Source organism: Passer montanus, unplaced genomic scaffold (assembly GCF_014805655.1).
Source record: "Passer montanus isolate IOZ18808 unplaced genomic scaffold, ASM1480565v1 scaffold133, whole genome shotgun sequence".
NCBI classification, from domain to species: Eukaryota; Metazoa; Chordata; class Aves; order Passeriformes; family Passeridae; genus Passer; species Passer montanus.
Window position 1 is genome coordinate 1,104,701 of NW_024360166.1, and position 20,102 is coordinate 1,124,802.

Below are 20,102 nucleotides of genomic sequence, written 5' to 3' on the forward strand. Positions count from 1 at the left end.
TACATTTGGAAAAGTCATTCTGCTATATCTGGCAGAAATTTCAAGACAAATGGAACCCATACTTATTCTTTCAATGATAATACTGAGCACAGGATAAAGCTCTTAAATTCAGAGCACTTTATAAAAATTAATTACTACTTAGTTCACCCTTGTGAGGTGGGAAGGTATTACACCTGCATATACATCAGGACACCAAAGCACAAGTGGATTAAACAGCTCATTCAGGACCCCAGCAACAGGCTAATTGTTGAAATATGTATGCACACGTGTATCTGTGTGTGTTTGAATGGGTTTGGCTCCTCCAGAGACTTCCCAGCACATGGAGGCCAAGCTGCTCTGCTGGGCTCCTCTCACCACAGAGTCCCAGGCATGTCTAATGAAAGACACCAACCCAAAGAAAGGGAAGAGATTTTTTGTGGTTTGCACAGATGGAAATAAAAGATAACTTTTAAACAGCCGAGGAACAGAAAACCCATTGTTAAAAAGCTGTGCAGTGCTCCAGTGACAGCTCCTAATCAGCTTGCCACTGAGCAGCACCACAGCGCAGCACAGCAGACTTGGGAATCCACGTGCCAACAAATGTTATAAAACCTGGCCCTTGACAAATGAAGAGAGAAAGGGCTGTGGAGCCAGTGACAGAGACAGCCCCCCACCTACAAGGGGGCTGGCAGCCCACTCCTCCTGCTCCAGTGACCTGAAAGCCCTGGAGCAGCTGCTCCCCTCCTTGGACGCTTTGCCCACGGCCTCCAGTCCCTGCACTGGGTCACTGCATCCTTCTCTTTATGTGAACACCAGCAAAAGCACACATTGTCATGGGAACAAACAGCTCTTGGAGTGTCTGCACGGCTCCTGTCAGTGCTGGCAGGTGGGTTCCAGAGGCATGCTATAATTAGCCAGCAGCAGTTACCTGGACGCAGGGTTTGCCACTGATCCGTGGGGTAAAACACTTCCAGGTCCTCAGGATCAGCGTCATCCTCTGTCCCCGGCTCCTTCCCACTGTCATCTTTTATGTTGCTCTCTTCTATTTTTGTAAGGGCAAACTCCTTTTGGAGAGAAGAGATTCAGCTCATTAGCAATTGCATCTGGGTAATTTAGTGCTGGCTGAGAATACAAAATTTTTTCCCTTGCCAGCAGATTTTTTTTTTTTTACATCTGAGATTCTTTCCACATGGTTAAATTTAGATTTAAAGTATATTAAAGGTTAAACATGCATAACTAGCATGACATTTATGCTGAACAAAGCAACGCAGCTTATTTCCTATTCCAGAGCAGGTTGCAGATTCCAAACCAGCTCTCACAGAGCCTCACCTGTATTTCAGTCAGAGGCAGGAGCCCTGGCTATTAGGGTTGTGTAACATTGTAAGACCCCATTTTCCCTTGCCTAAAAATATGTCAAACTTTTAACTTTTTCAGCTGAAATTTTCCACACGAGTGGAATGCCTCAAGGCTTGTTGGTTGGTTTGGGGTTTGGTGGGGTTTTTTTGGGTTTTGTTAGTTTTTGGTTCTTTTTTTCTTTTTCTTAAATGCACTTATTTCAGGCTTGGAGAAGATTTCAGCTAAAATAGTTCAACTGTTTCCAAAATAGGACACGGGAAAAAACACACCGAGTTGCCCACATGATACAAATGTGAGGATCCTCTTCTCCACCCTCTTCCAGTGTTCTCCAAGGCTTTTAAAACAATGAGGCAGGGATTTAATCACCACCTCCATGGCAAGCGCAGCACGAGGCTGCCAGAGGTGTGGGAGAGCAGCCAGCACGAGCGGCTTGATGTTACACCAAGGGAAGAATAGGGGAGAACAGCAGGGAAAAAATATCCTTGCTGTGAGGGAAACCTTGGTGTTCAATGGAAAGCCTCCCTAGGGAGCTGGTGGGAGTCATAAAAAACTCTGGAGAGTGCACAGAAAGTACCTGTACTCTCACACCAGGCATTGATTCCTGGGTCTGGGCTGCTCTGGTTCCAACAGGAACAGATGAACTGGTCCAGGCTCATCATCCCCACAGCTCAGTGTCTGCTGAAGGGAATATTTTCAGCTTCTGAGATCACCAATTCAGTCACCACTGAAGAATTTGAGATAACCAACCTACAGGGAATGATTAGTCCTAATTGTTGGCAATTAAGATGGAGTTACAGCTCACTTCATGAAGTGTTTGGATCTTAATCCTTAGGATGTTTTCACAGCGAAAAATATAAGTAAATTCAGAGGTTAACTGGAAATTCTGGGACACATTTTGCCTTCAGTTCTTCCACTCTTTGGGAAAAAATGCATGCACATTTTCTGTCAGAATTTGGATGCTATGCATATAAATATCCATTTCCAGCCCAGAAGAGTCTTTCTAAGCAACAGAAATGTCAACCTGAGCAAAACACACACAGTAGCAACGACAGTGTGGATGTGGCACTTGGGGACGTGGGTTGGTGGTGGCCTTGGCAGCACTGGGTTAAAGGTTGCACTCAATGATCATAAAGGTCTCTCCCAACCTAAACAATTTCACAATTCCATGATTGTGATAACACACAAAAGATGGCTGACAAACCTATAGAATGTTTTTATTTCAGCTGTGGAAAGGGACTGCGATTTCAGAAATACACGAGAAACCAGATCTTAACTCCTGCTTTTGCTGAGCACATCAGGGGCTTGCAATTGTTCAAATTATAACAAATGGTTAAAGCTCAGGAACAATCACAGCCATAAAAGCCCAGGTTCTGCAGATGAAAATCAATGTTAACATTTTCTGAGCCAAGACTCAACAGGACTAAAAAGGAGTGAGTGGAGCAGTTATTACTTAGCTGATTTCCACAGTTCTGTGATTATCCAAGAGGGAGTTAGTGATACAGGCTATTGTAAATTTACCACCAGGCCTTCCAGTGCTGGATCTGTTCAAACACATAATGGAGACAGCTGATGTTTACCAGCTCTGCTCAGGAAAAGTGCCAGGGTTTAAATGCTCAGTAAGGATAAAAGGATGTGACTTGGTTCATTTAAGTGTTGCTGTCACTGTCTGGCCACAGTTACTTTGCAATACCCCATTTTCATTAGCATTTCTAGCAAAAGCTGGCAGCACCACACAAGCAATTCTTCATTTACACAGAAATCAGTAGAACCCTTTCTGGTTTGTTTTCATAATTCAAGCAGGAGAAAGACATTTCCTAAAGAATAATGGGCATTTCTTTAAAGGCAAAAAGCATCCATGTTTCATCAGTCTGAAAACAAGCTGGAGCAGCCAAAACTTACAGGTACTCTGTGGCCCAGGCTGGAGCAGGAGAAGAGCACAGACCCCAGCAGCAGCAGCAGGCTGACTCTGGCAGTGGTGGAGAGGAGCCCGGCCCAAGGAGACATTGCCACCAGCCTGAAATGCAAAGCAAAACAAACCCAACAGTATTTTTTTTCCATTTTTGCAGGTTTCAGGACTCTACACAACACTTTGCAACACAGCATGGAATCAGAGGTGTGACACAGCAGGAAGCACAACACCTCGAGGTGTGAGCACAGGGGACTTGTGGGGGGCTCACTGCTAATGGGGTTTGTGACAAGTAATTCCAAGCAACTTATACTGACCCCACAGGGGACAATATCTCTCCTGGAAAATATGAGGAGACCTGCAAGACTTGTTTAAAATCACTGTGTCAGTGCCACGGATGACAACTGGAAGGAAAAATAAAAAGCAGTGCAATCCCGTGAGGGCTTTTTATGCCTGTGCCTCATTTTAAGCACAGAAGTAGCTACGTTAATTCAAATTAAACAAAACGACCAGCTGTCCAAGGATCAGGGGTTCACCTAATCCATATGTAGGTTTTTCTTGAGGAAAACAACATTTTGCAGAGATCAGCAAGGTTTACTTGGTGGTGCCTACAGCACAAGGCTTTCCCTGCTGCTCAGAGCAGAGGCTCAGCCCAGCCGTGGGGCCAGGAGCTGGCTCTGAGCAGGCTCAGGTGGACCAGGGAGCAGAGCCATGGCACAGAGGCTCCCTGATGGACCACGTCAGAGGGGAAATGAAGGGTTCTGCTGCCGTGGGTGCCACTGCCCGGGCACGGAGCTGGTGTGCCCACCCTGCATGTGAGCACACACACGTGTGCCCCCAGTGCCTCACACGAGGCTCGGGATCCACCCACAGCCTTCAGCTCACTGCTGGGCTAGGGAGTGCAGCAGCCTGCCAGCACACAGGCTGCACAAGTATTTCCTTTGATTGGCTCTAAATTTACACGCTGCTAAATTAAACTAAATGAGGTCTTTTGAAAGAAGATGGGACTGATTAGTTCCGTTCAAACACTCCTTCGTTACTCATCCCTCCATCAAGTCTGCTCCTACTCCTATCCAGGTTTTGAAGAAGTTCCTCCCCTACATGCAGTCCGAAATATCTCGCTTTGCTGTCCATCAGGATGGCACATCAGGTAGCAGAGTTTCCCCTCCTTGACAACCACTTTGTGTCCCACAAAGCAGAAAACCTGCTCACAGCAGCACCCAACACCAGCTCCTGCCATCAAAGAGCCTCTGCCCCAGAAGCCTTCAGGGACATGAAGGGGAAGCCTCCTCTCCTTCCACACTTTCACTGCTACCTTGTCCCTCCACTCCACTTTGTTACTACAAACCCTGCTTCGTTTTTGCCAGAAAAAGAAAAAGCAACTCTTCACATCCCCCTGGTCAGTGATGGACAGGAGAGGGACAGAGCAGAGAGCAGAGGTAACAGTGCACCTGATGTATTTCTTCCAGAAACTCCTGAGCCAGGGTCTTCCTGAGCAGCAGCCCTTCTGCATCTTCCAGAAACTCCTGAGCCAGGGTCTTCCTGCCAGCAGCCTCTACCTCTGAGCCACCTCTACCACATCAGCTGGATTTTCTCATTAATTGGGTTTTGAACAGATATGGATTTCTGACACCACAGCATCCCTGAGCAATGAGTTCCCCTGCTTAACTCACACAGTGCAGGAAAGCATCACCTCCCATTTCCTCTTTCAGTGTCTCCTCTTTTCTAAAGGGTCAAAGAACCACCTCAAGGACCCACAAGCCCTTATTAAACCACAGCTGGAGTAGAAGAAAAGCTCCCTGTTTTCATAAGCCAACCTGTGGCCAGAGCCTCTATCTCTCTCCTGGGACATGGCCAAGCAAAACCAGGCTGCAACCAACACGCTGAGCTGCCACACCCAGAGCACCATGCACAGCCTCAAACTCCCCCTGCTCCCAGATCTTGATCTTCGTGCCCTTCTGGACAGTCCCACAGACATGACCTCAGTCCAGCATGACCACAATACACAATTCCCTCTCATCTCAGAACAAACTAATGCTTTTTACACAGGGAACAGGTTTTTGGGTTTGGTTGAGGTTTTCTCCGTTATAAAACAAGCAGCAAAACTGGAATAATGAAAAATAGATGTATCCCTAAAACTTTATCCGCAAGCCTGGAAATAAAAAGAAAAGGAAAAAAAAGAAGAAAAAAAAAAAAGGAAAGAAAAAAAAAAGAAAGATAAATTCAACAAAGCAGTGGCTGAAAGAAAAAACACACTCCCAATAAAAATAGAGCTCACGTGTACCGAGGAGGCTGCTAGCAAATGACAGCACAGCCTCTTTCAAGCCTCCAGCCTCCTGCCTGCCTGGCAGATGACATCTGCACAACAATTAGCACTTTGCTTCGGTCCCAGGTAGGCAGGAGGAGCCAACATGTGAACGGGGGGCTCTGGAGCTCCTGGAGAGCAGGCTGCACAGGCTGACATCTCCTCACAGACAGACGCACGCAGAGGGCAGGAGAGGATTTCCACACAGCATGTTCTGTGGACACAATGGATTTCCAGAAACAACCCTTGCAGCCTGTGAAGCAGAAAGGGTGGTCACGGTGACCCCACCTGCACAGGGAATGTTTGCTTGGGTTTGAGGGCATCTTTGGGGATCTAGCATGTACAGCAGCCAGGCAGCAGCAAGGCTGGACTAGGAAAGCCACAAATTCCCCTTGTGCAGTGTGGAGGGGCTGATTTTTTTCTTAATAATCCTTTTTTGTCAAACAAAATCAGATACTAGGGAAAGAGCAAAGGGTCAGACTCCGAGAAGTCTCCACTGCTGGCAGTAACTGTCCTGTCAGAGGAGGAGATGTTGCTGCCTGGGAGGTTCTGCTCCACAGCTCCAGAAATCCCAGCCTGCGCCAGCGGTGGCAGAAACAGCAGCCCAGAGTTGTGCTCCCCATGAGCAGGGACATTCCACTGAGGGCAGAGCTGTGCACAGGCAGCTGCACAGCCCTGGGAATGCAGCTCCCACAGTCACAGGTGACAGCTCCAGGGAAGCCAGCGAGATGAGCACATTTCATTCATGCCTCCTGCTGCTGGCAGCACTGCGCTGTGCTTTCACATCCTGGCACAGAGCCCACCCTGCCCGTCCTGTGCCACTCCAACAAATGCGCCAGGAGCCTCATCTGAGCTCTGACCTGCTGCTCCAGGACAGCACACAGACAAAAGAACCACCTCAAGGACCCACAAGCCCTTATTAAACCACAGCTGGAGTAGAAGAAAAGCTCCCTGTTTTCATAAGCCAACCTGTGGCCAGAGCCTCTATCTCTCTCCTGGGACATGGCCAAGCAAAACCAGGCTGCAACCAACACGCTGAGCTGCCACACCCAGAGCACCATGCACAGCCTCAAACTCCCCCTGCTCCCAGATCTTGATCTTCGTGCCCTTCTGGACAGTCCCACAGACATGACCTCAGTCCAGCATGACCACAATACACAATTCCCTCTCATCTCAGAACAAACTAATGCTTTTTACACAGGGAACAGGTTTTTGGGTTTGGTTGAGGTTTTCTCCGTTATAAAACAAGCAGCAAAACTGGAATAATGAAAAATAGATGTATCCCTAAAACTTTATCCGTAAGCCTGGAAATAAAAGGAAAAGAAAAAAAAGAAAGAAGAAAAAAAAAAAAAAAAAGAAAAAAAAAGAAAGATAAATTCAACAAAGCAGTGGCTGAAAGCAAACACACACTCCCAATAAAAATAGAGCTCACGTGTACCGAGGAGGCTGCTAGCAAATGACAGCACAGCCTCTTTCAAGCCTCCAGCCTCCTGCCTGCCTGGCAGATGACATCTGCACAACAATTAGCACTTTGCTTCGGTCCCAGGTAGGCAGGAGGAGCCAACATGTGAACGGGGGGCTCTGGAGCTCCTGGAGAGCAGGCTGCACAGGCTGACATCTCCTCACAGACAGACGCACGCAGAGGGCAGGAGAGGATTTCCACACAGCATGTTCTGTGGACACAATGGATTTCCAGAAACAACCCTTGCAGCCTGTGAAGCAGAAAGGGTGGTCACGGTGACCCCACCTGCACAGGGAATGTTTGCTTGGGTTTGAGGGCATCTTTGGGGATCTAGCATGTACAGCAGCCAGGCAGCAGCAAGGCTGGACTAGGAAAGCCACAAATTCCCCTTGTGCAGTGTGGAGGGGCTGATTTTTTTCTTAATAATCCTTTTTTGTCAAACAAAATCAGATACTAGGGAAAGAGCAAAGGGTCAGACTCCGAGAAGTCTCCACTGCTGGCAGTAACTGTCCTGTCAGAGGAGGAGATGTTGCTGCCTGGGAGGTTCTGCTCCACAGCTCCAGAAATCCCAGCCTGCGCCAGCGGTGGCAGAAACAGCAGCCCAGAGTTGTGCTCCCCATGAGCAGGGACATTCCACTGAGGGCAGAGCTGTGCACAGGCAGCTGCACAGCCCTGGGAATGCAGCTCCCACAGTCACAGGTGACAGCTCCAGGGAAGCCAGCGAGATGAGCACATTTCATTCATGCCTCCTGCTGCTGGCAGCACTGCGCTGTGCTTTCACATCCTGGCACAGAGCCCACCCTGCCCGTCCTGTGCCACTCCAACAAATGCGCCAGGAGCCTCATCTGAGCTCTGACCTGCTGCTCCAGGACAGCACACAGACATCCCCAACGCTCCTCAGCCCCAACATCAGCCTCTGGCTTTGCAGCCAGCTGGAAACAGAATTCCAGAATCATCAAGGTTCAAAGAGACTTCCAAGACCATCGAGTCCAAGCTGTGCCCCATGCCCACCTTGTCCCCAGCCCAGAGCACTCAGTGTCACCTCCAGCCCTTCCTTGGACACCTCCAGGGATGGGCACTCCAAACCTCCCTGGGCAGCCCCTGCCAAGGCTGACCACCCTTTCCATGGGGAAACTCCTGCTGATGTCCCCCCTGAGCCTCCGCTGGCAGAGCTTGCAGGCCATTTCCTCTTGTCTTGTCCCTTGTTCCTTGGGAGCAAAACCCAACTCCAACCTGGCACCTCCCTCCTGGAGAAGGTTCCCTCTGAGCCTCCTTTTCTCTAGGCTGAGCCCCTTTCCCAGCTGCTCCTCACAGCACTGACTCTCCAGCCCCTTCCCAGCTCCATTCCCTTCTCTGGACACACTCCAGCCCCTCCATATTTTTCTTGCCATGAGAGCTCAGAACTGGACACAAGATTGGAGGTCCCTCAACACTGCCAGCACAAGGCACTGTCCTGGTCCTGCTGCCACCCCAGTGCTGATACAAAAATACCAATTATCTCTAAGTTTTCTTGCCATGACAGCTCAGAACTGGACACAAGATTGGAGGTCCCTCAACAGTGCCAGCACAAGGGACAGGCACTGTCCTGGTCCTGCTGCCACCCCAGTGCTGATACAAAAATACCAATTATCTCTAAGAATAAACAATAGCAATAAGCTAATCCTTGTTTTCACCTAGGGATAAAAAACTGTCTGCAGATGAACGGACTCAGGCCAGGTTTTGTCCAGCCAGCCTCCCTGAGATGGCAGTGGGAGCAGCAGCAGCACATCATGTGCCTCCCAGCACAAAGCACTGAAAGAGCTCTCTTGATGAGTGCAGGGCAGAGATGGGAACCCTCAGGAACACAGCCCAGGCACCTCCAGCTGAACCAGGGCACAGAGACCTGCCGGCACTCACAGCCTCTGTGGCTGAAGGGGAAGTTTCCTGAGCAACAGCAGCTCAGGAACAGCCAGCCGTGCACAGGGGTTGTGGGGTTGGAGAGGCTCTCAGGACACAGAGTGCACTCACAGCGAGCTGAGATCCCCTTCACACACAATGTCCTTCCAACGGGTGGCATCCACGGCCAAGCCCACCGTGACAGGCTGAGTGATGTGCAGTGCCACGCAGAAAGAGAAGGAAATGTAGCTGACCCGACCTGCAATTTTCCTCCTCTGAGCAAGAGGGTCCCCAGGCCTGTGAGGAGCACTCATGTTCACTGGTATGCTACAGACACCTTGGGAGCACCCTGTGGCTAGCTGTCCCTCCTGCTTGCTGACTGTACAGCTACACCAACAGGAGAAAGAGGAGGCTTGGAGCTGAAATTCAGCCTGCGCCTAGGAGAGGAAACAGCTGGCAGGCAAAAGAGGATTTTTGGGAGGCCACACTCTAATGCCCTTCCCCAGTCACGAGCTGGGTCTGCACAACCCCGTGCTTTCAAGCAGGACAACCTGCACACCCCATCACCTGAGGTATTGACCTGGATGATCGCAGCAGCTCTGCTCCTCCAGGCATCCTGTCCTCAGGAAAGCACCCCTGTGCCTCCAGTGGGTATCCCCAGCCCCATCACAGTGAGAGCCCCAAGCCCTACCAGAGGGTCCCACCTGGGCACGAAGCCCCAGCCAGGCAGGACACCCAGGGAGCAGCAGTTGTTTGCAAGCCCCCTCACACCTCCAGGATCTCAGCGGAGAGGGTGTAGCTGCCATACAGGCCATTCCATTCATGTCGCTTATGAAATTGCTTTAAAAAAACATTTATTCTTCTTGCTTGCTCCTCATCATTTACTCCTACTAGGACTCTGCTCTGGCATGTTAAAAACACTCCTACACAAAGGGAAAAGTTGTGGAACAACCTTTTGCTGCCTACAGAGAACCCACACAGCAAGAAAGCCACACTTTGAGGTTGGCAGGAATAAACTGGGCTGGCTGGGCCCAGCCTGAGCATGGGCAGCAGGTCCTGCTCCCACCTGCAGCAGAAGCCCTGCTCCAAACTGGAACCAGCCCACAGGAGGGAATTGTGACACGGGCACAGGGTGGGAGGGGCAGGATAACCATGGTACAAACACGTTTACAGAGCTGGCCATCTACTGAGCACTCATGCAACCTTTGTAACCGCTGCTAACAAATAATAACAATAAAAATTAATAATCCCTCCAGGCTACCTGTGCAGCCATCAGCTCACATCAGCCCCTCGAGCAGCAGCTTGGCCATGACACCACCCAACACAGCTCTGACAGCACTGCCAGGTGCCGGGAGCAGGACAGGGATGTGTGCAGCAGCAGGAGATAGCCCAGCAGTGCCCGGGCACGGCAGGAGAAACTCTTGACACCAGCAGCTTCACCAGCACTGCCACAGCTCCCCCAAGAGCAGGGGAGGGAGTTGTTGTGCATCACTTGGATAAAGCCAGAACCGCCCTTCTACCCAGCCACAGCAACCCTGACCCTGCTGTTTACACAACTCGTGAAGTTTAACATTAAGCATCGTTTAGCCTATCATTTAAATTGACTTAATTAATTCGTTCAGCAAGCTGCATTCACACAAAACGCTGCTCTCCAGAGGGCAGGAGCACAGCTTTGTTCTGGGGTGGTTTGAAGCCTGAGCAAGGCTGCCCTCACCCTCCCCATGCTCCTTAGCAGCCGTGGCACAGGGGCCACGCTCATTAGTGCTGCTGGCAGAAGGGGCCACGCTCCACCGTGGCTCAGCACGACCCCAATTCCATGAGCTGCCTCCCCAGCATCCCTCAGACCCTCCACGCCAGAGACAGACTGCTGAGTCCAGGATGGGGGATCTTCTCTGTCAGCATGGAGTGTGCAGAAGCAGAGCGTGCCTCGGAGATCAGAGGCTGAATTTATCATTTATTATTTATAAGCAGTGCATCTCTCTGAATTTCTGGCAGCTGCTCTCGCAGGGCTCTGCACTGCCTGCACACCACATGACACTCTCACTCCTCAGAGCTCTGGGGTTGGCAGGGACCTCTGGGCCCACACCACAGCACTAGTGCTGATTTGCTCCAATTTAGGACTTTAGGACTTGCCTGGAGATGAGAGATGCACAGGGACCTTCAGGACAAACTTCTTTCTGAAAGCTGTCACACTGCCTGACCTCAATCACATGGAACAGCTTTTCCCTTCCTCCTCACCTCCCCACCACCCCGAATCCCAGCCAAAACCATCTCTCGTCCTGCCTGTACCTATTCCCTTCTCCCACCCCATGCTGCAACTTCCCATGCACAGCACATACAATAAGTGGTGTTTTCTCCCCCAACTCAGATCTATCCTTTCCATCAGTTCCTATTTGCAAGGTGACACCTTGACTCACGCTATCACAGGAGTCTCCCAGCATTCTGTGCATTTTTATCCCCTCTGCTTTCCCAAACTTGGAGACTCTAACAGGAGAGAAAGCACATGCTGTGCTAACAAGGTCCCAGAGAATCCTGATGTCCCACTGCAGCTGGGCCCATGAATTGCCAAAGATTTAACTGGCTTATTCCCAGCCTCTCTGGAAACAGCTTTTTGTATTTTCCAAGTTCCTGCTGTTCACCCATGGTTCTCATAGGGAATAACAACCTCCTTCCCCTGTCAGATGCCAGCTTCCCTATAAAGAAACTCCATTAAGAGGTTAAGAAACCATGAAAAATTCCTGCTCAGTGTTACACAAATCCAGTGGTGATGGATCCAGCACATGACTCCCACAGCAGCACCCACAACACAGCGCCTGCCCAGCACAACCATCCCTGCCCCTGGCTGTAGCTCAGCCTGTCCCAGCCAGGAGCCCCAGCTCAGCCTGCAGGTTCCCATGGGGATTGCCAAGCCAAGGAACCCCTGCCACTCCCTGCAGAGCACCTGGCACAGAGGTGCCCCAACTGTGGGCATGCAAAGGACTCCTCCAGCTTCCCTATCGATCTGCCAAGAACCACGAGCTGTGAGCTTTTTGAAAAATGCATTTTCTCACCTCTCCACAGAGCACCAGTCAGTGGTGACAGCTCTGACTCCCTGTGATAACCGAGGGGACGGGAGCAGCAGGGAGCAGGATGGCAGCAAACGTGGGGCTCGCCTGCTACATGCTCTGGAAACGGGGTCAGGAATAATATGGCATAGCTGCTTGTGGATTGATTGCATGGGATGCCTGGCTGGATGTTCAGCCCTGGCTCATGCTTCCAGTTTTGTGGCAAGCTCCCAGCTTGCCACAAAAGGCAGAGGCCACTGGGATCCACCTTGTGGGTCAAACCCAGGCAGGAGCTGCCAGACTGGCAGCAAAACCTGGGATAAAGCCCTAACAAGCCAATCTCAAAACCACCCCTGAAGGGGAATAAGGAGCTCTCTGGGGATGAACACAACCTGCTGCCACACAGGTTCCCTCAGGACCGGTCCTCACTTTCTCCCAGTCCTGCATCAATCTGGACACATCAATCCCCATGCTGGGGCTCAGCTGCTCGCTCCATTCCAACGTGGACACCATAGTTACAAACACTGAGGTCAGCAGCAATATCTCCCTGTGCTTGGATGAAAGGCTTGATGCAGGTTTGCTTTTTCCCTCCCTGCACTGGTCCTTTCTCAGTGGTTGCAGAGGATGCCTTTGTTAAGCAATTAAATAAGCCCTGGGACAGGAATGAGCACGAAGGGAGAGCTGAGAGACTGCCAGTCCCACCATCCAGAAGTGACTCTCGTGGTGGTTGCTATTCCTCTATCCAGGCATTTCCCACCAAGACTGAAAAGCAACTCTTGCTCCCCAGCCATCAAAGCTTCCCCAGGACAAAGCCAAAGCAGAACAGCCAGCCACTGCAGGCAGCATTCCTTCAACAGAGTTTTCCTAAGGAAATTTAAATCAAAACAAGCCCCAAGGACTGCAAATGCAGAAGCAAATGCACAGACACAGAAAGCTGAAAGAGAACATAATTCCTTCCCTCTCCTGGTGTTCATCTGCCACCCCTGCTTTGGGGAATGGTTTTTTGCCTTTTAGAGCTATTTTAGATGTTACTTGCAGCAATGTATGGAGAAAACAGTTGAAATGGGATGGTGCAGCATTCTTTTTAATTAAACAATCCCTCAGGCACAACAGAATAGCTCCACTCAAGCCCGGGACACTGCAGCTCTGCCTCCTCAGGGGGAGATGCTGGCCCCAGTCCTCCAGCAGAGCAGAAGGTCTCCCAGGCTCCTCTGGAGGTCTGCTATCAGATGGCCCAGATCTTCCACAGGGCTTGTGTCCTTCCTGCTGCCATCCTGGCTTTTTGCCCCGGCTTCTGCTAAGCAGAGCTTTGATCCCCCAAGCAACTCTTGGTTCAGGGACCTTCTTTCCTTCTGCTGCCCAAACACCAAGGACATGGAGCTGGAGCTCCCCAGCACCTCAGCTTCAGATGGGAAGGCTTTGATGTGGCACTGAGTGCCTGGATCTCAGATTCCTCTGGTCTCTTCAAACAGCAGCAGAGCCACAGCTTGTGATCCGTGCAAAAGAGCATTTTCCTTGGGAATGGAAGTCACGTCAGTGTTCATCTTCACCTTGCCATGGCAGAACAAGCTGCATGGGTGCTTCAAAGAGCTCCTCAGCCTTAAATCCTTATAAAACGTTGACTGAGTGGAGAACCTGTCTCTGAATGTCTCATGAATCCCAGCAGAGGTTATGAAACAGCTTTCCTGTGACTGCCTGTGGGACCCCATGCATGCTGCTGGAACCATTGTGCCACAGGGCTCCCCTCACAGGGAACACTCTGCTGCCCCAGGGAGATCTGCACTGATGGGTTATGGAGACAGAATTAAAGAGCTAGTAAAGCTCCCAGGACCCTCCTGGGCCCCGTGACCAGGCTCCCTGCTCCTCAGAGCTGTGGGGTTCACTCAGGAGCAGTACTTTAGCTCCATCCCCACTGGCCCTGAGCCACAGCACTCCAAAACCTGCTCTGAGGAAGGAGAACAGAGATGTGTGGGTTTCCTCCACAATTTTCTCTTCCAAGGGACAATTACTCTGTTTGTAACCTCAGTACCTTCCAGTCAATGCACTGTTTCTCATCTGGAGCTCAGACCAACAGCAGGAGATCAGACACTCAAAAGGAAAATCCTTTTGGTGAGACACCCTATAAAGGGCCATTTCATGGACTGGCATATCTCAGTAGTTGAGCAGCACTGGTCCACAGACAGTTCCTTTGACCAGAGGGTTCTTCCTTTGACAGTCCTGGCTGTTACTGCACCTCCTGGCTCTGCAAACACCCAAGCAGCAGCCACAGGACGCAGGGACTTTCACTCCCCATGTCTTGGTGTTTGCTGTGAGATGACTGGCAAAGCCAAGAGCTCAAAATCTGCTGCCACAGTGAGCAGCAGGCTGTTCCCACACACACCCTCAGCTCTGATCAAAGAGGCACCTGCAGCACCTTCCTCTCTGCTGTGAGACACCAGAACATCCTGAGCAGCTGCCTGTGCATCCTGGTGGTGCCATGGCAGGTGTGGACATGACATACCCACCACAGGTCTGCCAGACCACGTCTGTACATGTCTGAGCTTCTCCTGAGATGACCACAGCCCTCAGCTGTCCCCTCCTGCACGCAGATTTTATCCCCAGCTGTTCTGCATAGCTCCTCCATCAGCTGCCACCTAAATGAAGCTGCTCTGTGAATCCAGGCTGTTTCAGTGACAGCCTCCACAGTGACTTCCAGAGACCACACATGTCACATGTCAAGACAAGTTTTGGCACTGACCCCAATGAGTGAGAAATCTCCACGCACCCAGAGGCAGGCAGGGGCAGTTCCTCATATGTCAAAGGGAACAGCAGTGGGAACAGCTCACATGTTTTCTGAGGCAAGGACCCCGTCATTTATGGAACAAACAGTACATTTATTGTGCTATTCAGGAAGAAATAATAACTACAGTGGCCTCCAGTCTCCAGCTCTTTTAAGTCTGTACTTAAAGAAAGGGCAAAAAAAGACCAAAGCAAACAAGCCTTCCACAAAACCCTATGAACTGGCTTTTAGCTGCTGGACAAAAGCGTGGCAGCAGGAACTGCTCTGCATTGTCCCCTCTCGTTCCTGTTTCATAGCAGCCCTGACACTGCACGCAAAGCACAGCAGCAGCAAAGCCCTGCTCGGTGCTGGAGCTGCCCTGAGCTCCAGCTCTGCCTCGCCACCGTGCTCCAGGTGTGCTCCAGGTGTGCTCCAGGTGTGCCCGGCTGCCTGCTGGGCTTGTTCATCCCAGGGCAAGGAGCAGGGAGCCAGCCCGGCCACCTGTGATGCCATGAGGATTTTTTGCCTTTTCTTTTATATACCTTTTATGTATTCTCAGGGCCCTTAACATGCACACTTGTAATTCCTTAAGTCTGATAACTTAGCAGAAACCTGGCGTTCTGGTAGGCCAGAAAACCAAACATCCTAAAGGCCTCTCAGCTGGAGGCTGGAAAGCCCTACGCTGTCTTGAGAAACCAAGGTCCCCTCTAAAGTACATCCTGTAAACTAAAATTAAGCCCATCTAGTGAGGAATACTTCAAAAGAGAAAGATATCACACTATTCCTTCAAGCCTCCCATTGAGGCATCTTTGTTAAATATGCTCATTTGCAAGATCTATAAAATTGTATATGCAATCTACCATGTGTGTGCATTTCAGCACATTCCACCTTGGTGAAGTGGTGCACCATAAAGATCCTTATTAAACACCAAGATAAAAACCCTTCATCCCCTAACTGTGTCTGGCTCTTAAGACCAAGGAAAAGGCATCACCTGGTGGGTTCTACGTGCCCAAGGGCGTGGAACAGCAGCACCCAGGGCTCCATGCACAGCTCCAGGATGATCTCCCAGGAACACGTTCCCAGCACACATAACTCTCTGTCTAATCAGGCACTCAGCCCTGTTTCGGAGGAGATTTACTGAGAGGTTTTTTTTCTCTTGGAAGCAATAATAGATGGACAGCAGGAAAGGGAAGAAATTAATGAACAAGTAATCATTCCCAAAGTTGCAAATAGGAACAATTCCTCACTCTGAGACAACTCTGGAAAACAAGATTAAAATGCTTAGGGGACATATTCTGAAAACTGAAGGTAATAGAACAGATAAAATGTATTTACACTATCTCACAGGGGACATGTACTTTTTATTCTGCTGAGGAATGTAATATTCTGCCGTTCACTGCACAGCTAAAAGGGTGTCCTAAAAAAGGAACTTAACAAAGCATTTTTAGTGGCAACTGGGTCTGGTTCCAGAACACAGGTTCTCCTCTGCCCCGCAGCCAACACGCCACAGGAACCACAACCAGCACCTGCAGACACACCCAGCACACAAACATCATTAATAATCCATGCCAACAGCACCGTTATCATCCAGCAGAAGGGAGGCTGGGATGGCGGGGGGTCAAAGTAATGCTCCCTGCGCTGATGTTTCCCAAGAGGAGGAGGCAGGGCTGCCTTCCTCCACTTCCCAGCGCCCGCAGAGCCGCGGCTGCCAGCGAACAGACTGTGCCTCAAGTAGCCGCCAGCAGAAACAATTTGTCATGTGTCAGATCAAATAAACTCTTATGAGGCACTGTGCTCCCTGAAGCAGACGGCTGCCAAACTCCAAAGGAGAAATCCAAGGAAGTGAACTGGCTGGTGGCAGCCCCAAGTGCTTGTGGAGCCCAGCACACTTCTTGTTGTGAGACACCAGCTCCTGTGCAGCACCCCCACGCCAGGCAGCCACCAGCAGTTCCCATCAGGAACAAGGATTTGGTGTTTAAATTATCACTCCACATAGTCCAGAAACTCCACATTCCTCATCCAGTGGCACAGCACTTCGCTCATCCCAGGGAGGCCAGAGGAAGGCTGGTATCTGTAGGTGTCTGGAATGGGCTGCAATGGATTATCACTTGTCTGAGCAAATGTCCCAGCCAGCACATGCTCTCCTGCTACAAGAATTCCCTCAAAACGAATTACAGATTACTCATTTTTCATTTTATATAGTCCTAGAGACTTTTTTTTTCTTCATTCCCAAGCACCATTGCAGTTTCCCATGCATTGGGCTTGTGCCCTTGCATTGAGGCCCTTTGCAGGTCCCGTTTGCTGCACAGTCCTGCAAGAACCACTAAAGCATGGGGCCCAGGCATGTCCTTGTCTGTGATCCTGCTGGGCAGAACAAACCCCTAAAACTGCTGTGGGCACTTCTGCAGGAATAAATCATGACAGCAGTACTGTGAGGATCTCAAATCACTCACCTGCTCCTGCAAAGACCAGGCTCAAGCACTCCCTGGTCTGCACAGAGGGCACACTCCTCAGCCCAGGACTCAGCCACTGGCTCCAGGTGTTCCAGTGTGCTCCTTCTGGGAGCAGCCACCTGAGTCCTGCCATAGCCAAGAAAGCCTCTCCTTCTACAGATGATGGATAATGGCTCCATAAAAGTGAGTCTGAAAGAGGCCTGAGGTTCCTGGCTGGAAGGAGATTAGTTTATGGCAAAGTGAGAGCAGCCACAGGGAGAAAGGCAGGAGATGCAAAGGAAGGACAGAAGCTGGAGGTGTTGCTTCAATCCACCAAAAAGCAGCCTCCTGCCCCAAACCCCAGCAACAGAACCTCGACACTGCCTATCAACAAAAAAGTGAGCAAATGGGAAATCTGGCAGCCTAAAGCAAGGAACAAGGGAAGAACAAGGAATCAGGCAGGGCGTATTCCCCCAGCATTAGCAGGGCCAGCACAAACCTCAGCTGAGTGGGGTTTTCCCAGTTTATTTAAAGAGCATCCAATGCCTTTTATACAAGTTACATTTATACCCCTTTTATCTGTACCAGGACTCTTCTCCAGCCACAGGGACTGGCAGGAGCACAGGACCCCATCCATTGTTCCAGGAGCCTCTCATCCAGCTCACAACACAGCAGGCAGCCGGCCCTGGCACCAGGAGAGCTGCAAAGGACTCATGGCACTGCTTCCAGCAAGGAGCAAACACAGGCTGTGCCTGGAACGCGGCAAGTGTTACACTGAGATCCCGGGGAGGAGGAGGTCACAGACTCCAGTCTGTCATTTCCAGACATGCTTTTCAGGCACTTACAGCTGCACAGACATCAGGAGTCAGGTTCCCACAGATTCCCAGCCTTTGCATGCTCCAGTTTCCAGCCAGCAGCTCTCTGGACTGTGATCCAGCCCAGCTTAGTTGTGGAAAGCAGTGCCAGCTCCAGGCACAGCCCTTGCCCCCAGCCTTTGAAGGCAGGTTAAGCAGGCAAAGCTTGAGACATCAACCCAGGACATGGCTTGAACTCACATCTCTGAATGGAGACTCTTCCTCTGAAAAATTAATGCTTTTTTCAGCTCTCTGCCTTTGAGAGATTTCTGAGAGAATCAAAGGGCTGGAGTGCAGTGGGAGTCACACTCACATCGGGTTCCTCAGCAAACTCTGGTTCTGCTCCTGAACAATGGTAAATTCTCCAGACACCTGCAGAAACCAAATCTGCCTCAGCCACCACATCTCACCCTGCTCCTCAAATCTGAACTAAGGAGCCCACTTACAGCACCAGTGACAAATTTCTTTACCCAAGAACACGTGGCCAAGTGCCAAGCTGTGAGTACTCAGATGGTTCCCAGAAGCCTCCTGCTGACGTGGAACACTCTTCCCAAGCTTCCCCACATACACTCTGTACTTGATTACCCCACGCTTGCTGGGAGAAGAGGAACAAAATGCACTCCAGAGCCACTTGCTGATCCTGATTTGAGTACAACCATGGCAGCAACACCATTTTTTCCTCCCTTTCCAAGGCTGACGCATGCCATGTCCAGTTCCCAGAGACAGGAACCTCACACCCAGCCCTTCTGTTCTGTCACCCTCAGGAGGGCCCATCTGGAGGAGCCATCACACGCTAGGTACCAACACAGTATTCAAAACTACATGCAGAACTTGCAGAAGCACTTAGATCACCCACGGCTCCTGCTGGAACTTTTCCACAGTGCAAGAGTTTATTTTGTAGGCAGGAAGAGAGCAAGAAAATTAAGTAAGGCAGAGTAAGAAGAAAAAACTCCTCCTGAAGTGAGTTAACTACACTAAAGCAGCAGTTGTGAGCAGGCCAAGTCCATTTTAAGGGCTATACATTTTCACTTCCAGAGTCTTGAAAAAGAAAATGAAGAGACTTTGTTCTGTATGCATATTGTCCACCATTTGTTATTGTCTGTCTATTGATGCTCAGTTGAAAAACAAAATTTAATTAAACCCCACAGTACTGCATTGCCTGCCTTTGAAATATGCCTGCATTAGTGGATCATTACAGTAAATGAAATACAGCTTCATATCGGATTTTTCAAATAACATCCTAAAACTGTTACAAATTAAATAATACTCCTGCAGAGAGAAATTAAGAGACGGTGTTTTTAGCAAGGACAAAGAGATGTTTACAGATGAAGTTTGGAATGAGACGTCCAGGCAATGAGGCAGAGTTGCCACAGGGCTCTTCCAGACCTTGTTGACAGGGTTCCGTGTACCAGAAACTAGAAAGGAAAGAGTGTGCCAGGGCCAGGCACACGCAAAGGGCAGTGTCCCCAACCCCCCAAGAATGTCTGCATGACCAGACCAGGGTTTTGGGGTGTGCTCAACCCAGGGAGGTGTTTCTGCATGGGGGAGAGCTCACTGCAGCCACACACCCTCCACGCCCTCTGCAAACCTGGCCAAAGCAGCAGAGCCACGGGAAGTGAAGCCTCGTAGCCACTTGAAGCACTGGAAGCCTGGACACTCAGTGGGCAAGGAAAGGGATGCAGGAAGGTGCTGTTGTGGCAGAATGAGAAATACATACACAGGGAGGAGAAAAGCAACAGGAGCTCTGTTATCTCGGGGTAAGTAAAAGCACAAGTGGGTCAGTGAGTCAGCGTTGGGCACAGCGGCAATGCCTGATGTGGAACACAGCAAAGCAGGTGAATATTGCATGAGCCTCACAGCTCTGGCTTCAACAGATCTTCTCCTTAATAACACCTGGGCCAATGCCAAATTTTCTTTGATGATGTATTTACTCCAAGAAATCATTTTCCCTAAACAAGAGGAGCCCGTTACCACATCCTTCTTCACGTGAGCCTGAAAAAGGCTGCGCCCTGCAGCTCCTGTGGCCTCATCTCCATGGTGATGCACCAACACACACAAACTGACTCCAGCAAGAAGGCAAACCTCCCCAAAGGAAAAGGCTGAACCTCCCCAAAGGAAAAGGCTGAAGGTG

General features: G+C 50.2%; 1 protein-coding gene across 3 annotated transcripts in view; it reads right to left on the bottom strand.

Annotated features, from left to right (window-relative positions):
• SIL1 (SIL1 nucleotide exchange factor) overlaps positions 1-20,102 on the bottom strand; it is a 95,536-nt gene that overhangs the window by 65,534 nt on the left and 9,900 nt on the right. For all 3 annotated transcript variants that reach the window (XM_039699435.1, XM_039699436.1, XM_039699437.1), the window contains exons 2-3: positions 3,235-3,349; positions 908-1,043 (exon numbers count right to left, since the gene is read on the bottom strand). In XM_039699435.1, coding sequence (XP_039555369.1) covers positions 908-1,043; positions 3,235-3,339 — 241 coding nt within the window. In that variant the 5' untranslated portion in view covers positions 3,340-3,349. The remainder of the gene's footprint in view (positions 1-907; positions 1,044-3,234; positions 3,350-20,102) is intronic.